We start from the raw sequence: 15,275 nt of genomic DNA, 5'->3' as shown, positions 1-15,275 counted from the left end.
AGGGACCTCTGGCTGACTAGATTTACCAGAAGGGCAGACAGGGGGAATGGATGAGGGTGCTGACAACACAGTGGACAGTGACAGGGATGGCAGAGTATGGAGCCTCTAGTGGGAGAGGAAGGCTGTCTATCTGACGAGTTTGTATTCATGCTCAGATGCCGAGGAGCTCAGAAGGTGGGCGGCTGTGACCAGTGATAGTCATGTATATAGAGATTAGAAGTGCATGTGAAAACGTCTCAATGTCAATTGCCTTGGAATGAATTCTTCTGTATGAAAAAACAAAACAAAACAAGTATCTTCTTGAAGTCCCTCAAATTAAGGTAAGAACAAATAACAAATCATTCTGGAAGAATGCAAAGGCAAATAGCTTTAGATATTTGACAATTGAATTTATTCTCATAATTGTTTTAATAGCTTTTGTATAATCTTCATCGCTATTATGAAATATGAAAATCAAATCTGATAAAATCAAAAATCAAAAAAAATCAAAAAAAATTTTTTATTATCTTTCTTTTATGTATATGAGTGTATTGCCTCGATGTAAGTGTGTCTGTGTCATGCAATGCCCCTGGAGGTCAGAAGAAGGTGTTGGTGGAACTGGATGTAACATTTTGTATATTGTTAAAACTGTAACTTTAATTGTAAATAAAAAAATTTAAAATCAAAAAAAATCAAAAAAAATTTTTTATTATCTTTCTTTTATGTATATGAGTGTATTGCCTCGATGTAAGTGTGTCTGTGTCATGCAATGCCCCTGGAGGTCAGAAGAAGGTGTTGGATTCCCCTGGAACTGGAGTTATGGATGGTGGTGAGCTGCCACGTGGGTACTGGGAATCAAACCTGGGTTCTCTGCAAGAGCAGCCGGTACTCTTAACCACTAAGCTATCTCCAACCCCCAAAGATTTTTTTACTTACATTACTTACATTTCTCACTTTGAAGAGAATGGTAATAAACATTTGCTTAAAAAAAAAAAAAAAACCTACATCACACCATTAGGTTAAATATAAGATAGCATTGAATTGATTTAATATCATTTGTCAGATTAAAAAAAAAATTGATCATTGTTGGAACTGGAGTGATGGCTCAGTGGTTAAAAGCACTGGCTGTTCTTCCAGGGGAACCAGGTTCGATTCCCAGCATCCACATGGCAGGTAACAACGTCTGTAATTCCAGTTCCAGGGATCCAGTGGCCTCTTCTGGCCTCTACAGGCTTTGCATGAAACAGGTGCACTTACATCCATGCAGGCAAAACAGTCATACCCATAAATTGAAAATAAATAAAATGTGTTCATTGAAAATAATCCATTGTAAGTTAAGGTAATTTAAAATTATCAATTTCTTTACCATTTATAAATTAAATTTACTTGCCTTTCACAATTCTGCACACACGGCCACAGAAATCTTTATCAGTAAAGTCCACAGTAACCTCGAAAGCAGAGGCCACACAGTGACTTCTCAAGCTAGGGACTAAACAGCTGCCTTCTGGCCGCCTTCTATAGGCAGCAACTCCACTTCTAGCTTTTATCAAAACACTGCCTGACTTTTTTTTCTGTGTCTGCAACTTTCTTAGTTTCCTTTTCTGAATGAGATGTTTATTTTTTGAAAGAGTCTATTTGCTTTCAAAAACTTTGGAGATAAAACTGATTTTAGTGTTTCAACTGGACAGATGGAGCCCAAACAGATTACTATTTCATGTGTAGATTTTATTCACGTGCTGGATGGAGACAAAAACAGTGTTATGGTTCATGGGTTTGATGCTGACAGGAAAACAGTTACTTTGCTAATGTTAACACCAAGTAGACTGAATTATAAAATGCTCATACATGATTTCGTGGATTTAAAGCAACAATACAGCTGTGTTTGGTCACTTTTGAGCATGAACTGCTATTAGACTCTAAAGCTTCACACAATAGGTTGTCTTAGCTCTATTCTGATTGGAACACCTTATAATTTTCAAAATGCACAATTTTTAAAAATGTCACTTGCTGCTCAAAAAATCTTATAAATTCGCTATATTTATGATATAAAATTACTTCAAGGATAATGAGATAAAAAGTATAACCATAGCCTGGAAAGTGACAATTTTTCATATATATACACTCTCATCGCAGTAATGCCAAGATATGAAAAGTAACTTGACACATTAGAATTTTACAAAATGATAGTCATTGGATACCCACATAGAATTAGACAAACTGCCCATGAATTGCTAAATGGATTGTGATATTTACATAACAGAATATTACTTCATGATAAAAATCAATGAACCATAGCTTAATTCATCTGGGTAGAGAATTTTAAAGTGCCCAAGCACAAGAACTAGGTTATGTGGCATGATGACTCCAGTTATATAAACCGAAGAAGTGTCAAAACTTAAACAGGCCAAACTGTAAAGAGGGAAATGATGTAAACAGGAAATTTGGGATAGCGGTTCCATCTGGGGTTTGGTCAGGTTTTGCCATTCATGCTAAACTGTGACAAGGGCATCTAAATGCCACAGGAAGGCAGGCTCTCCTGCAGAAGTTGAAGAAGCAGAAGAGGAGACATCCAAGGAAGGAAGTTGTAAAGTTGAAGGAGACAAGATGGAAGGCACAGCTGACACTAGCCTATGAAAGGACACCGTTCTAAATCATGGGTGAGGACAGGCAAACACGTGAAGACACAAGATGACCTTTAGACAGCTAGAGAACTGACCACAAATAAATGCAGGTGGCCATAGCATTTTTGCCTCCCCTCTGCCCAACCTCTAAAACTGCCCCCTTCCTTCACTTCAGGTCCTACATCTGCTGTGAAACTTTGTCTAATTATGCTACAGTAATATTTTCTTACTATTTGATCATCTATTTAAAATATTTTGTTATTTTTATTTTATGTGCATGAGTGCATTGTCTGCATGTAAGTAGGTGCATCTATGTTGTACAATTCCCAAAGAGGTCAGAAGAGGGCGTCAGATCCCCTGGAACTAGAGTTATAGATGGTTGTTAGCTGCCATGTGGGTGCTGGGATTCAAACTCTGGTCCTCTGTTAAGAGCAAGTGCTCTTAACTGCTGAGCCATTTCTCTAGTTCCCTCATTTATTTAGAGACAGAGTCTCACTATGTAGACCAGGCTGGCCTCCAGCTCACAATCCTTTTGCCTCAGCCACCACAGTGCTGGGATTACAGGTCTGCCACCATGCCAGGTCCTTTTCCTGTTGTCCCTGCTAAGTTCTGCAGCACCTGGCCCTACCACTTGCTTTTCTCTCGCACACTACTTAACTGTAACTACTTCGTGCTGTGCAAGGTTTAGATTTCACACATCCTTCCATTAGTAGTTGAGTTCAGAGATCATGTCTTTTTAACACCATCCCATTAAAAACAAAAACAGTGCACTGTTATGCACACAGTAACATTTAGAATGATTTTCTAGATATATTTACTAAACAAAACTTCTAAAATGATATAATAAATACATAAATACCTGTAGAACTTTTGAGTCTTCCATTTCTATAAATTGTTCCTGATTTTTCTTTGGGGGCTTTAAAAACAAGTGGAACAGGATCTCATATATCACAAGTTAACCTCAAATTTAATATGTAGCTAAAGATGACTTCTAACTCTTAACCCTCCCTCCTGCCTCCACGAGAACTGAACCCCTGCCAAGTAAGTACTCTGCCCAGCGAGCTACATTCCCAGCCTCCATTTTTGCTTTATACCTTACATTTGGGAAGGTAAGCCAAGAGCTGATATTAACATGTAATTGGTTTAATTTAAAACTTATAAAACAAATTGCTCCTTGCTCATTAAAACGAGGATATTTTTTTCATCGTTTCATTTAACATTTCTCTGTAAGGTAATTCTCCCGGAAAGTAAAGACGAATTACATCAGGCACGCCATCTTGTGGACAAGAGTAGCCCATGACACTTAGAACTCATTGACAGTCTTTAATTCAGAAATAACATTCAGTAAATTCAAACACAAATCATAGTTAAAATCTATTACTACACAGGAATGCAAACGAAGCATGGTCATTAACTTGTGTGGGTTTAGGTGTCCCAAAAAATGTTCACTAAAGAGATAAGTAGCAATAGACTTTAAATACAGAAAAGCTGCTATGACTATAATATACTCTTATTAAAATTAAATACTATTGATTTTGGAACACCCACTCTTGAAATCGGTAGTTTTATTTCCGGACCTATTACTTATTAGTTCTGCCAATTGTTATATCCTAGAGTTAAATATTGGCTTGATTTTCAAACATCATCAGCCTAACTATCAACATCTAAGAATAGCACAGGTCAACCAGCTCTCTTATCTGGACCGTGTGGGAAGCACATTAATTGTACTCCAAAATGGAGTCTGAAAGGTTGAAAATAATGGTCTCATCTTCACAACCTTACTGCTTCCTCTACACAGGTCAGCTGCCTCAAGCAGTCAACTCTTTGCTTGTTCATTAAACAAACAAATGGCGCGATGAGGTACTTAACAACTGGGCTTAAATATTTTAAGTGCCAACTTGAACACCAGACACCTTGTTCCGCTCAGGAGTGGGGTGAAGTAGAACTGGTGCATCCCTTTGGACAGGGCAAAGCACAGCAGCAGATCTGGTTCAGGCGCCCCGTTGCACTGTCTCTTCTGGGGCCCTGAGGTGGTACACTGCAGGATCATTTTAAGCCTTTCAGACCCAGACACCAAATTTCCAAGAGTTAACAGACACACATATAAACATTTACACAAAGCAAGATGCTGCTGCAGTCCACATTAACTTCTGGGATTCATCACTGCATGCGTACCACCAGGAAAATATTCTACCCAGACTTCCCTATGAACCGATTTTGGATCAGTTTTTCCATGTGACTCTTCAGGACGTTCACATCTGCTGCACACACGTGGTGTTCCATCTTCTCTTGCTGTTTGGTCCTCTCTAATAAAGCCTCATGAGGAGGTGGCAACGCATTGTATGAGCCCAGCAAGCAAAGCTGGCTTGACGAAGTCTGGTGGATTCCATTGATCTTTAAGGCCTGCATGACAGCAGGTGCGAACTTGGAGTAATGAGCAGGAGATGAGATGATCACTGGGCAGGTTTTGTCTTGCATTCTGTCCGCAACCGCTTTTGCAACAGCCGTGTGTGGATCCAGTATGTATCCTGCAGCATTGTAGGTAGCATTAATAGCCGACAGGCAGTCATCCTCGGAGCACCAGTCAGCTACCAAATCCTGCTGAAGTTTCTCAACTAGTATCTTTTCTATTTGGAAGTGAAGCTGATTTTCTAACTGATTAAATAATTTTGCCATTAACTGTCCATCTTTATTAGCCATCAAGTATAAATGCCGCTCCAGGTTTGAAGACTTGAGAATATCTATTGATGGTGAAAAGGTTTGTGCTAACTTCCTGTCCCTTAGATCATAATGTCCTGTTTTTATAAAGTCAGTCAAAACATGGTTCTGATTAGAGGCACAGATAAATTTTCGAATAGGGATTCCCATCATCTTGGCATACACTGCTGCTAATATGTTCCCAAAGTTCCCCGTGGGTATACAGACATCGACTGGGCTTCCAAAAGAGATAAATCCTTGGCTAACAAGATCGAGATACGCAGAAGCGTGATAAACTACCTGGGGCAGCAGGCGAGCCCAATTTATAGAATTAGCTGAGCTTAGGACCGTTCCATATTCCACAATCAGAAAGCCAGTAAAATCAGAATCTCTAAAAATTCTTTTTACGGCCGTCTGGCAAAAATCAAAATCTGACCTGACACCCACTGCCCATCCGTTTTCTCTCTGACTGCCAATTATTTGTGCTTTTTGAAAATCACTAAGCCCGTTCTCTGGAAAAAATGTGACTACAGCTATTCTTCGAGTGTCATTTTTATTAAGATGACTAAAACCATTCAAGACTGCACTCCCCGTGTCTCCTGAAGTAGCTACAAGGATCACATAATTACAGCTTGGTGGAATGCAGTGTGCAAAAATATGAGGCATAAGCTGCAAGGACAAGTCCTTAAAGGACCCTGTTGGCCCATGGAACAGCTCCAGGATGAACTGGTTTCCTGCAAGGTGCCTGACGGGGGCGATTTTGGAGCAGGCAAAGTTTTCCCCATAAGCAGTTTCAATCATTTCTCCAAGTCTGGCTGCTGGGATGTCTGCAGGATGTATGCATCTTTCCAACAGTATCTGGGCTCTTTCTATGTAGGTGGCTCCTACAAGGCTTCTCCACTCTCTGCAGCTCACTTTGGGAAACTCCTTCTCCGGAACAAAGAGTCCACCATCAGAAGCCAAGCCCTCAATCACAGCTTCACTAAAGAATTTTAAGGGAACCTTCTGTTCCAAGTCTTTGGTGCCAATGTGCCTTGTTGAAATGAATGTTTCAGAATCCACATCTTGGTATCTGTGAACCGCCTGGAGCACTCTGTCAGCTACCTCCTCTGGGGTGGCCCCACTTTCGCAGAACACCCGAGTATCATACCACTTCTTATAATGCTGCCTCCTGCATTTCAGTAGGTCTTTCATAGACACACCAGAAGTCTGGCCAACAAGCCTACCTAGTTTCATTGATTTCAGACGACTAATTATATCTATAAGAGGCACATCCAGATATACAATCACTCCATCTTTCTTGAGATGCCACATGCTGGCTTCGTGCATGGGATTGGACCCAGTGAGGGAGATCACACTTCCAGATGTGGACAAGCTTAACAGTGCTTTTCCTTCCTCCTCTAAAAACTGCTCATTACCAACATCCTGCAATTTTTCAGATGCACTCATATTCCAGATTTTTTCAAGGATATCACTGGCCACATCGATGACACAGCAGCCTAGTTTGTGGCCTATTATTCTGCCTACTGTTGTTTTCCCAGCACCGGGAGGTCCCATCAGAATAATATTTTTGTCTCCAACAAGAGAGCCGGTTGAACGCCATGACTTCCTTAATTCTGCAAGTGCAAAGGCTCTTGAAAGAAAGGGCTGGGTGTGCCTTCCCACTTTACCCCGTATGCTAGAAAAATGCTTATGTGTTATCCGTTTCAGATGCTGACAGCGGTTAAAGAGGAGCATTCTGTCTTCAATTTTCTGCCCACACCAACCTAAGAACTGGCTTTAAGCCTTTTTCAAGACATGAAAATAAAGAGATACTTGGTTACTAATTTCAACAAAATGTTAAAATCCTAATAGGATTAAATATATCCATGCACTCAATACATAGCTGTTCAAAAATCTTCCAAATTTATGGGATTCTTAGAAAGTATTATGATGCATATATTACACATTCTCCTTTAAATAAACTTTTATATAACTATACCATATTAATTATACAAATCAATGAGTGTCACTGCACCATCCATCATGCACTAGCCGAACTTCAGTTGCATCTGCCGTCCTTTCTCCCGCCCTCCTGTCCTCTTCTCCCTGACATTCCTCCCAGTCACTAAGTGTCCCTCTTTATCAGCTCTGTTTATTTGTTCCCCCATATGAGGAAAACCAGACAGCATTGGTTACTATCGTTTCAAATTTCAAGACACTTTTTAAAAGTTTAAATAAATAGGCTATAACTTTACAAGCTTGTAAACTTAAGATTATAAACTATAAATATATAAATGATAAACTATAAAAACTTTTTAAAATGTGTAGGATTTCCAGCACTACAAAAAAGTAACTACTAAAAGCAGAAATCTTATTCAGAAAATATCGTTCACAGATTCTTTTTAAAAACAGAGTAAATCCAATTAGCATCTCTTTTTCTTTTAGAAGTTACTGTCACGAATACTGTTTCATGATTTGTTGGCTTATAAAACATATAAAGAATATTTGGAGTTGTAGTAATAATTACTTGTAATTCATAAGACTGAGCCACATTCTCAATATTCCTTCATCTTTATTATCATGTTGACAGACTATTGCTATTTATTAATTTCTCATAAAATCCACAACGGTAAACCAGAATAAAAGAATACACTTGCTTATAAAATGCTCAAGTAATTTTCTAAATTGTAAGTCGAAGTATGCCATTTTTTCCCTATGTGTTTTTAACATGCGTACTGTTAAGAATCTTGTTTAGGGACTAGAGAGAGGGCTCAGCAGATCTGGGTTCAGTTCCCAGTACCCACGTGGTAGCTAGCAACCATCTGTAACTCTAGTTCTAGGGGATCTGATGCTCTCTTCAGGCTTCTGTGGGCATTGCCCACATGTGGTGCACTTACATACATCTGAAAAAAAAATACATATATATATATACATATATAGGTATCTATATATATATACGTATACATATACCTTGTTTACATATTTTCCTATCTGGTATCTTTAAAAATTATACTGAAATGAATAGTATATCAATAATTAATGAAGATTAATCATCAGTGAGGCCATTACTTTTGTTTCTGGTCCCATAAGCATCATTAGGGGTGGGGCTGAAATTCTAGACTTCAGAGAAATAGCCCAAAACTCATGAAGGTGTTCAATGAAAGGAAGTTTTGCTGGTGTACAGAGATGATCTACAATTTTCCACACAGATCCAGACCCTTTCTTTGGAAATACACTAATCCTTGAAATAAAACATGCCAGATACCAAATTTTTTTGTCATATAAAATCCAATTTGATAACTAGTGCAATAGTTATTGAAATTGACAGAGGAGCTTCAAAGACAATGGAGGGCTTTTACCTGTCCGCTGATAGAACTAATATGCAATTAAATGATATCAAATATTAAATGGTATAATTAATCCTGAAAATTTCCAGTGGTGTATTACTATTGCTCCTACCGAAACTGTTTTGTAACTAAACCTTTAAACCACTTTTAAAGGCCAACTCTGGATTTCACTTACACACATCCAAGCTGTCAAGAGAAAGAGCTCATCTTGTCCATGGCTTCGGCTTGCACATGCTGTTAAGCGCCACAGAAACCAGCCTCAGATGAAGAGGTTATTGACTCTAAGGCAAACTTGATCTTTGCAAAACATGAAAAAGAATTTCAAGTTAATCACAAGTGCATACAGTATCATAAAATTCTATGCACACACAACTATTTTTAAATGGCATCTGAGGGTTGGGTATGATGGTACAGGCCTTTAATCCTAGCACTTAGGAGGCAGAGGCAGGCTCTCTGAGTTTGAGGCCAGCTTTGTCTACACAGACAGTCCAAGGCCTTCCAGTGATGCATAGTGAAACTCTGCCTCAAATAATAAATTTTACATGGCATCTGAAATATTAAACAAATATTAATCTTTTCAAGTTTCCAAAATCTACTATTGAAAGATTAAGAGACTGAGTTATTTTCATCATAGCAATGACAGTACTGAAGGTATTCTACCATCAAGCAACAAAAACAACTGAACCAAGTAATAACAAACATGAAATCTTTCACAATGATGCCTGAGTTGTTTTAACTACATGCTTAATGATCAGAGGTGAGGAAATCAGTGTACTAAAGATATGAAATAAGTAAATGAACTTTCAAAAGCCCTTAAGCACGTGCCCGGCATAAGGATAGGCACATCAGTTATGAATCTCCAGGGAAAACAGTGCTGCTTACCTCAAATTGACAACTATTTTGCCATGCAACCTGACACCCTCTCTGGAGTAGGGCCAAGGCTAGAGAAAACTGTAACTTAACCACATCAGTAATTTATGAAACTGGTCTCTGGTACTGTGCACTAGTACTACCTGCTTTCAAGGGACTGTGTAAAACAGCATAATTAATTTTCACTTATGCATGGGTGCAGAAACACTCATCCACACTCACATGTATACACCACATACACGCAACACACACACAAATTGTGTCCTAGCTGAGTAGAATTTTTTTATACTATTTTTATGTGTATGTGTATTGCCTGTACATATGTGAGTGCACCCGTGTTGTGCAATGCCATGGAAGTCAGAAGAGGGGTTCGTATTCCCCTGGAACTGGAGTTAAAGACCGTTCACAGTCACCATGTGGGTGCTGGGAATTCAAGCCCAGGTCCTCTGCAAGAGCAGTCAGTGCTCTTAACCGCTGAGCCATTTACTGAATCTTGTATGTTTAATTCTGCTTTATGTAAGTTGCTTAAAATCTAGGCTATTAAGAGTAGATGGGTTGGGCGTGGTGGCACATACCTTTAACCCCAACACTCAGGAAGCAGAAGCAGGCAGATCAAGGCCAGCCTGGTCTGCATCAGAAGTTCCAGGTCAGCTGTCTCAAAAAACAAACAAAACCAAAAGTAGAAGATGGAGTTTATTTATAAATTTATTTATAAATTCTGCATCAGCATTATTATTCTACAATAAAAGTTCTCTTAAGTCTAGCAGAAGTCAGGGAAGTGCTATAACATGTAACAAATCTTGCCCTTTCTAAAGGAAAATTCTATTTTAAGCTACATACTAAATTTTATCTTGTATTATTTAGCTCTAAAATAACTTTTAGGTCTCTTTGCCCAAGTCTGTGTTAAGGCAATCAAATGGACAAAAGTTGGAGTAACCCCACCCCACCATATAACATCCAATGTGAAACCTGTGAGCTGAGTTTTCACTATTTAATGATTCATGGTAGTTAAGCTCTATGAAGTTCCTGCTACCCCTCAACTAGTGAGCATGACCACTATTCCTAGGGGAAATACTGCGTTAGGGCCTATGGGCCTTTGGTCACAAGATTCTGCCCAGTGAGTACAAATAAATGAATATATATATATGTTTCATATGTGTATCTGTTTAAAGACCTTATTTTGACTTTTTATTCATTATTATGAACTCACATCCAGCAGCACTCTAACTCAGGCCAGAATGAAGCTCAGCTAACACACCTATTTTGTCTGAAAAGCACACCAGTCTCCTTGCACTTGGAAATACTGCAGAGCACATGAGTACTAATTTAGGGACCAGTTTAAGCAACAAGACCACCACTGAAACCACAGCATGTGAAACATGTGGCACTACACAGAGTCTGAAAAGGATATTTGTCAATGAAACCCAAAACAAGAAAGCAAACATGTTGTCTGACTTCAGTTGGGAATGTGCACACAGCACATGTCCAAAAATGACTGCAGATGTGCTGCCAAGCATTGATTTGGGGGTTATGAATAAACATTAGCAGAAAGGATATCAAAATTATAAAATCCAGCCAGGCATGGTGGCACACACGTTCAATACCAGCTCTCAGGAGACAGAAGGAGGCGGATCTCTGTGAGATCGAGGCCAGTCTGGTCTACATAGCGAGTTCTAGGCCAGGTGGGGCTACAGGGAGACCCTGTGTCAAAACAAAACAAAAAGCAAAACAAAAAACCTATCTGTGGTTAGAGATGGCTCAGTGGTTAAGAGCACTGGCTGCTCTTGCAGAGGACCCAGGTTTGGTTCCCAGCACCCATGTGATGGCTAACAACTGTAACTCTAGTTCCAGGGGATTCAACCTGCTCTTCCAGCCTCCATGACATTGCACACATGTGCACTCCACGGCACTGCACACATGTGCAGTGCACTTACACACATGAAGGCAAAACACCCATACACATAAAATAAAAATAATAAATTTTGAAAATGTAAATAGAATCTGGGCATGGTGCATGGCTTGTGAGGCAGAGACAGTCAGATGGAGATGGAGGCCAGCTGGTCTACACAGTGAGCTGCAGGCCAGCCTGGTCTTCATAGTGAGCTGCAGGCGAGCTAGGGCTACAGAGGAATCCTGCCTCAAAACAAAACAAAACAAAACAAAAAAACAACAACAAAAAGAACCCTTTTATTGAAAGCTGTATTAGTACATCTTTTTTTATACATCAATATTTTATTATATTTGGTGTCATGGTGAGGAGCAGGCAACTCTCCTTCAGATAAAAGACAAAACTGTCAAATCAAACGGAAGTCAATCACATAAATTTCAGAAAACAAAAACTTCTGAAAGAGTAAATATCCTAGTCACAAGTAATCAGTTTTCAGTGGACTGTTAATTATAAGTATCTGAAATAAAGCAAGATCTTGACTCACTAACTCCATGGAAGATGCACTGTAGTTGCCTTGCCATCCAGATAGAACGAGAAAAAGGCAGTACTGTCAGGATTACAGGGCGAATTTGACACAAAAACAGCACGTGCACGTGTACATATCAAGAACCATGCGCCCTCAAATACAAGATCTGACAGCTTTGTTGGCACAAGTTGGTCAAAACTAAAAAATGAGGGGAAAATAACTATCACTTTTGTTTTTTCCTGTGGATGCTAATAGTTAATGCTTTCAAACAGAAGTGCATACATTATCAACTACTCACAATGTTTTCTGAAGCCTGCCATTAGCCAACCAAAATTAAAACTTTTTTTTTCAAAAATGATTCATGTTTTTTCAAATTATTAAAGAATCACCTAGTGTTTGAATCAGAAGAATCTGAAAAATCCATTTATTCAATGATTCAGCATTTGGGCCAATTTAAAATGCATGCTCTATTTAAATGCTTTTCAACTTAAAAGACAAGGCACAGCACTTCAAAGATTATTTAATGATGAGGCTGGAGAGATGGCTCAGAGGTTAACAGCACTGGCTGCTCTTGCAGAGGACCTGGGTTCTGTTCCTAGCACCCAGATGGTGTCTAATAACGGTCAGTAACTCCGGTTCTAGGGGAATCTGACAACCTCTTCTGACCTCTTCATGCATTGCACAACATGTGTACATGCAGGCAATGTATTCAGATAAAAAATTTTTAAATTTATAATAAAATAATACAGATTATTTAATGATGAGATGTTCAATGAACTCCAAACAACCTATGCCATCGTGAGCTCATTGCTCTTAAATTTCTAGGAAGAGTCACTGTCTGATCGTGCCATAAAGTTATTGTGAGGTCTAAAAAATTAAAAATGACTGGGCTTTTATAGCAATAAATTGCTTTCCAATAAGTAATCAGGAAAAATGCAAAGACATCAGGATATAAGCTAGTTAAGGGACAGTGAAGCTCTGCTGCTTTGACTGCTGACCCCAATCCTCTTTAACACTATTAGGAGGTCACCAATTACCCAGGAGAGGTGGGAGCTCTGTACACTCCACAGCCCTACAGGGATCACAAGGGTCTTACAACCAAAGCCTAGTCTGACTGGTTTATCACTCATCTTTGTCTTTCTATTCCTATCAAGCCTAAGCTTTGTCTTTTTGTTAAAACAATTTTTAATTGCCTCTCTCAATTTTGTAACAAATTATTTGAAAGGACATTGCCTGCAATCTCAGCTACATAGGAAGCTGAGGTGGGAAGATTCCAGGTTCGAAAGTCAGTCTGGGCAACACAGCCAGCACACCCACACACATACACTCATGCACACACACAAAGGTCCCTTTATTAAGGGTTTGTTTTCCTTCCAATTGCTTTATTTTCCCAAATGTGCTCATTTTATTTGTTCAAACAGGTTAAAGAGATCTTAGCAAAAAGTCAAATTTGAGGACTGGAGAGACGGCTCAGCAGTTAAGAGCACTGACTGCTCTTGCAGAGGACCTGGGTTCGATTCCCAACACCCACAATGGTGGCTAACAACTGTTGGTAACTCCCATTCCTGGAGAATCCCATGCCTTCTTCTGACTTCCACAGACACTGTACAACACAGGTGCACTTACACACATGCAGACAATACACTCATATATGTAAAATAAAAATAAGTATTTTTTAAAAGCCAAATTTGCTGTTTAACCGGGTACACCATTTACACCAGAAGCCTGTGTGAACAAAGATAAACCACAGGCAAAATCTGGCCAACACTACTATACTACTTCAGTGGAACGCTTTGCTGATGCTTCATTCATTCACTTATCCATTCATTCATTATGTCTTTATCAGTCTATCTGGCTACTTTTTGAGACCTGTGTAGTTGCCAGCCCACCTGGCTTGCAGAAATCCAAGATATTTATTCTTCAGTCTTTTACACAGAGTTTGATCCCTGAAGACATAATACTAACTTCTTTTGGGCATGATGTTGAACAGTAACATTTTCTTGATTATTGTCATTTTAAGAGAATTATAAAAATTAGAAGCATGCTCTTTAAACATACTTTCAAATGCCAAGTATAATTGCAGACCAAATGTCAAGGAAAGGGTTCCTTTCCAAACAATTTAGCAGCTCTATTGTAGCTGTAAACTCAGTATTTTTTACAAAACATGAAAATACTGAGGAGGATGAAATTATTTTATTTCCATTACCCGTGGAAACTAAGGCTACAGCCAGTTGGTGCTACCTGGAAAACTATGGTCCCACGAAGTTCTAAAAAACAATAATCATCCTACATTACTACCACAATCTGTTCTTAAATTTCTAAGAAATATGATTGTCTAGATCTGCCTCATAAGGCTATTCTGCCTTTACTATTTGTATTTTTATTATTATTATTTCGGGGACTAATTGCCATACATAGTCACAAAGGATTCCTTCCAATTAGACAATGGATAAATCTTAAGGCTGGGTGTGCCTCCATCCTCTTGCCTACCGTGCTTGGAACCCTGGGTTCAGTCCCAGAGTGCAGGTAAATATACATCCCTTGGCTAATGACTATCCAGTTAGTGTAAATATTCTATGAATACACAATTCAAATTTTAAGATGCACCGAGATCTACCAAAGAATCTCTTCTGTACACATGTTCATCTCAAAGCAATAAAACCAACCCAAAACACTTAGAGGGGAAAATAGGTCATCTCTATCTACATCTAATCCATGTAAAATTTTTATAAGAAACGCAGTCTACTGTGATAAAATAAGAATCATCATCCTTCAAAGACGTAGGAGCTGGAGGGCGGTTAAGAGCACTGGCTGCCCTTCCAGACGCCCGGGTTCGAATTCCAGCGCCCACTTGGCGACTAGCAACCGTCCTAACTCCAGGTCCAGGGATCCGTGCCCTCCTCTGACCTCTGCGGACACTGCACGACAAGGGTGCACTCACATGCAGGCAATACACGCATACACACAGGATAAAAATGATAAATAAAATATTTTTAAAAGCTAAAATTAGAAAGGGGCCCCGGAACGGGGCAAAACTGGGTGGGGCAAGGGCTCGCGCATGCGCCTGGGCCGACAGGTGGCTGGGGACGCGAGATGCGCGACGGGGCGGCATGCTAGGGCTCCGCTGGCGCTGGCTTCCCTTCCTGCTCCACGAACTCACCAAGAGAACCACCCAGAGAAGCCGGGGGAGAGGAAGGGACCCGGCAGCGTACCCACGCCGTGAGCAAAACCTCGGCCGCCGCCCGCGCCGCCTCCTCTGCGCCTGCGCTGCCGGCCACGTGACAGGCGCCTGTCCCGCCCCCGAATCGTGGCCCCGCCCCTTCCCACGAGTAGTGGCCGCTCGCCCCGCCCCCTCAGGCTGCGCC

General features: G+C 39.9%; 1 protein-coding gene across 3 annotated transcripts; it reads right to left on the bottom strand.

Moving 5' to 3' along the window:
- Positions 1-3,349: 3,349 nt before the first annotated feature.
- Positions 3,350-15,202, bottom strand: Thnsl1 (threonine synthase like 1). Of its 3 annotated transcripts, none has more exons than XM_008831741.3 (4): positions 15,071-15,202; positions 10,072-10,147; positions 8,802-8,923; positions 3,350-7,082 (listed from the first exon to the last, which is right to left on the bottom strand). In XM_008831741.3, the coding sequence occupies exon 4, from the start codon at positions 7,032-7,034 to the stop codon at positions 4,791-4,793; it is 2,244 nt and encodes a 747-aa protein (XP_008829963.1). In that variant the 5' UTR covers positions 7,035-7,082; positions 8,802-8,923; positions 10,072-10,147; positions 15,071-15,202; the 3' UTR covers positions 3,350-4,790. The 3 variants fall into 3 exon arrangements, with proteins under 3 accessions (XP_008829963.1, XP_029418780.1, XP_008829964.1); XM_029562920.1 differs by having other exon boundaries at positions 10,072-10,151; positions 15,071-15,181; XM_008831742.3 differs by lacking the exon at positions 10,072-10,147 and having other exon boundaries at positions 15,071-15,183.
- Between the last annotated feature and the right edge of the window lie 73 nt (positions 15,203-15,275).

Source organism: Nannospalax galili, unplaced genomic scaffold (assembly GCF_000622305.1).
Source record: "Nannospalax galili isolate Female #2095 unplaced genomic scaffold, S.galili_v1.0 scaffold14, whole genome shotgun sequence".
Taxonomy (NCBI): Eukaryota; Metazoa; Chordata; class Mammalia; order Rodentia; family Spalacidae; genus Nannospalax; species Nannospalax galili.
Note: the sequence above shows the minus strand (reverse complement) of the source record. Positions and strands in the feature narration are given on the sequence as shown.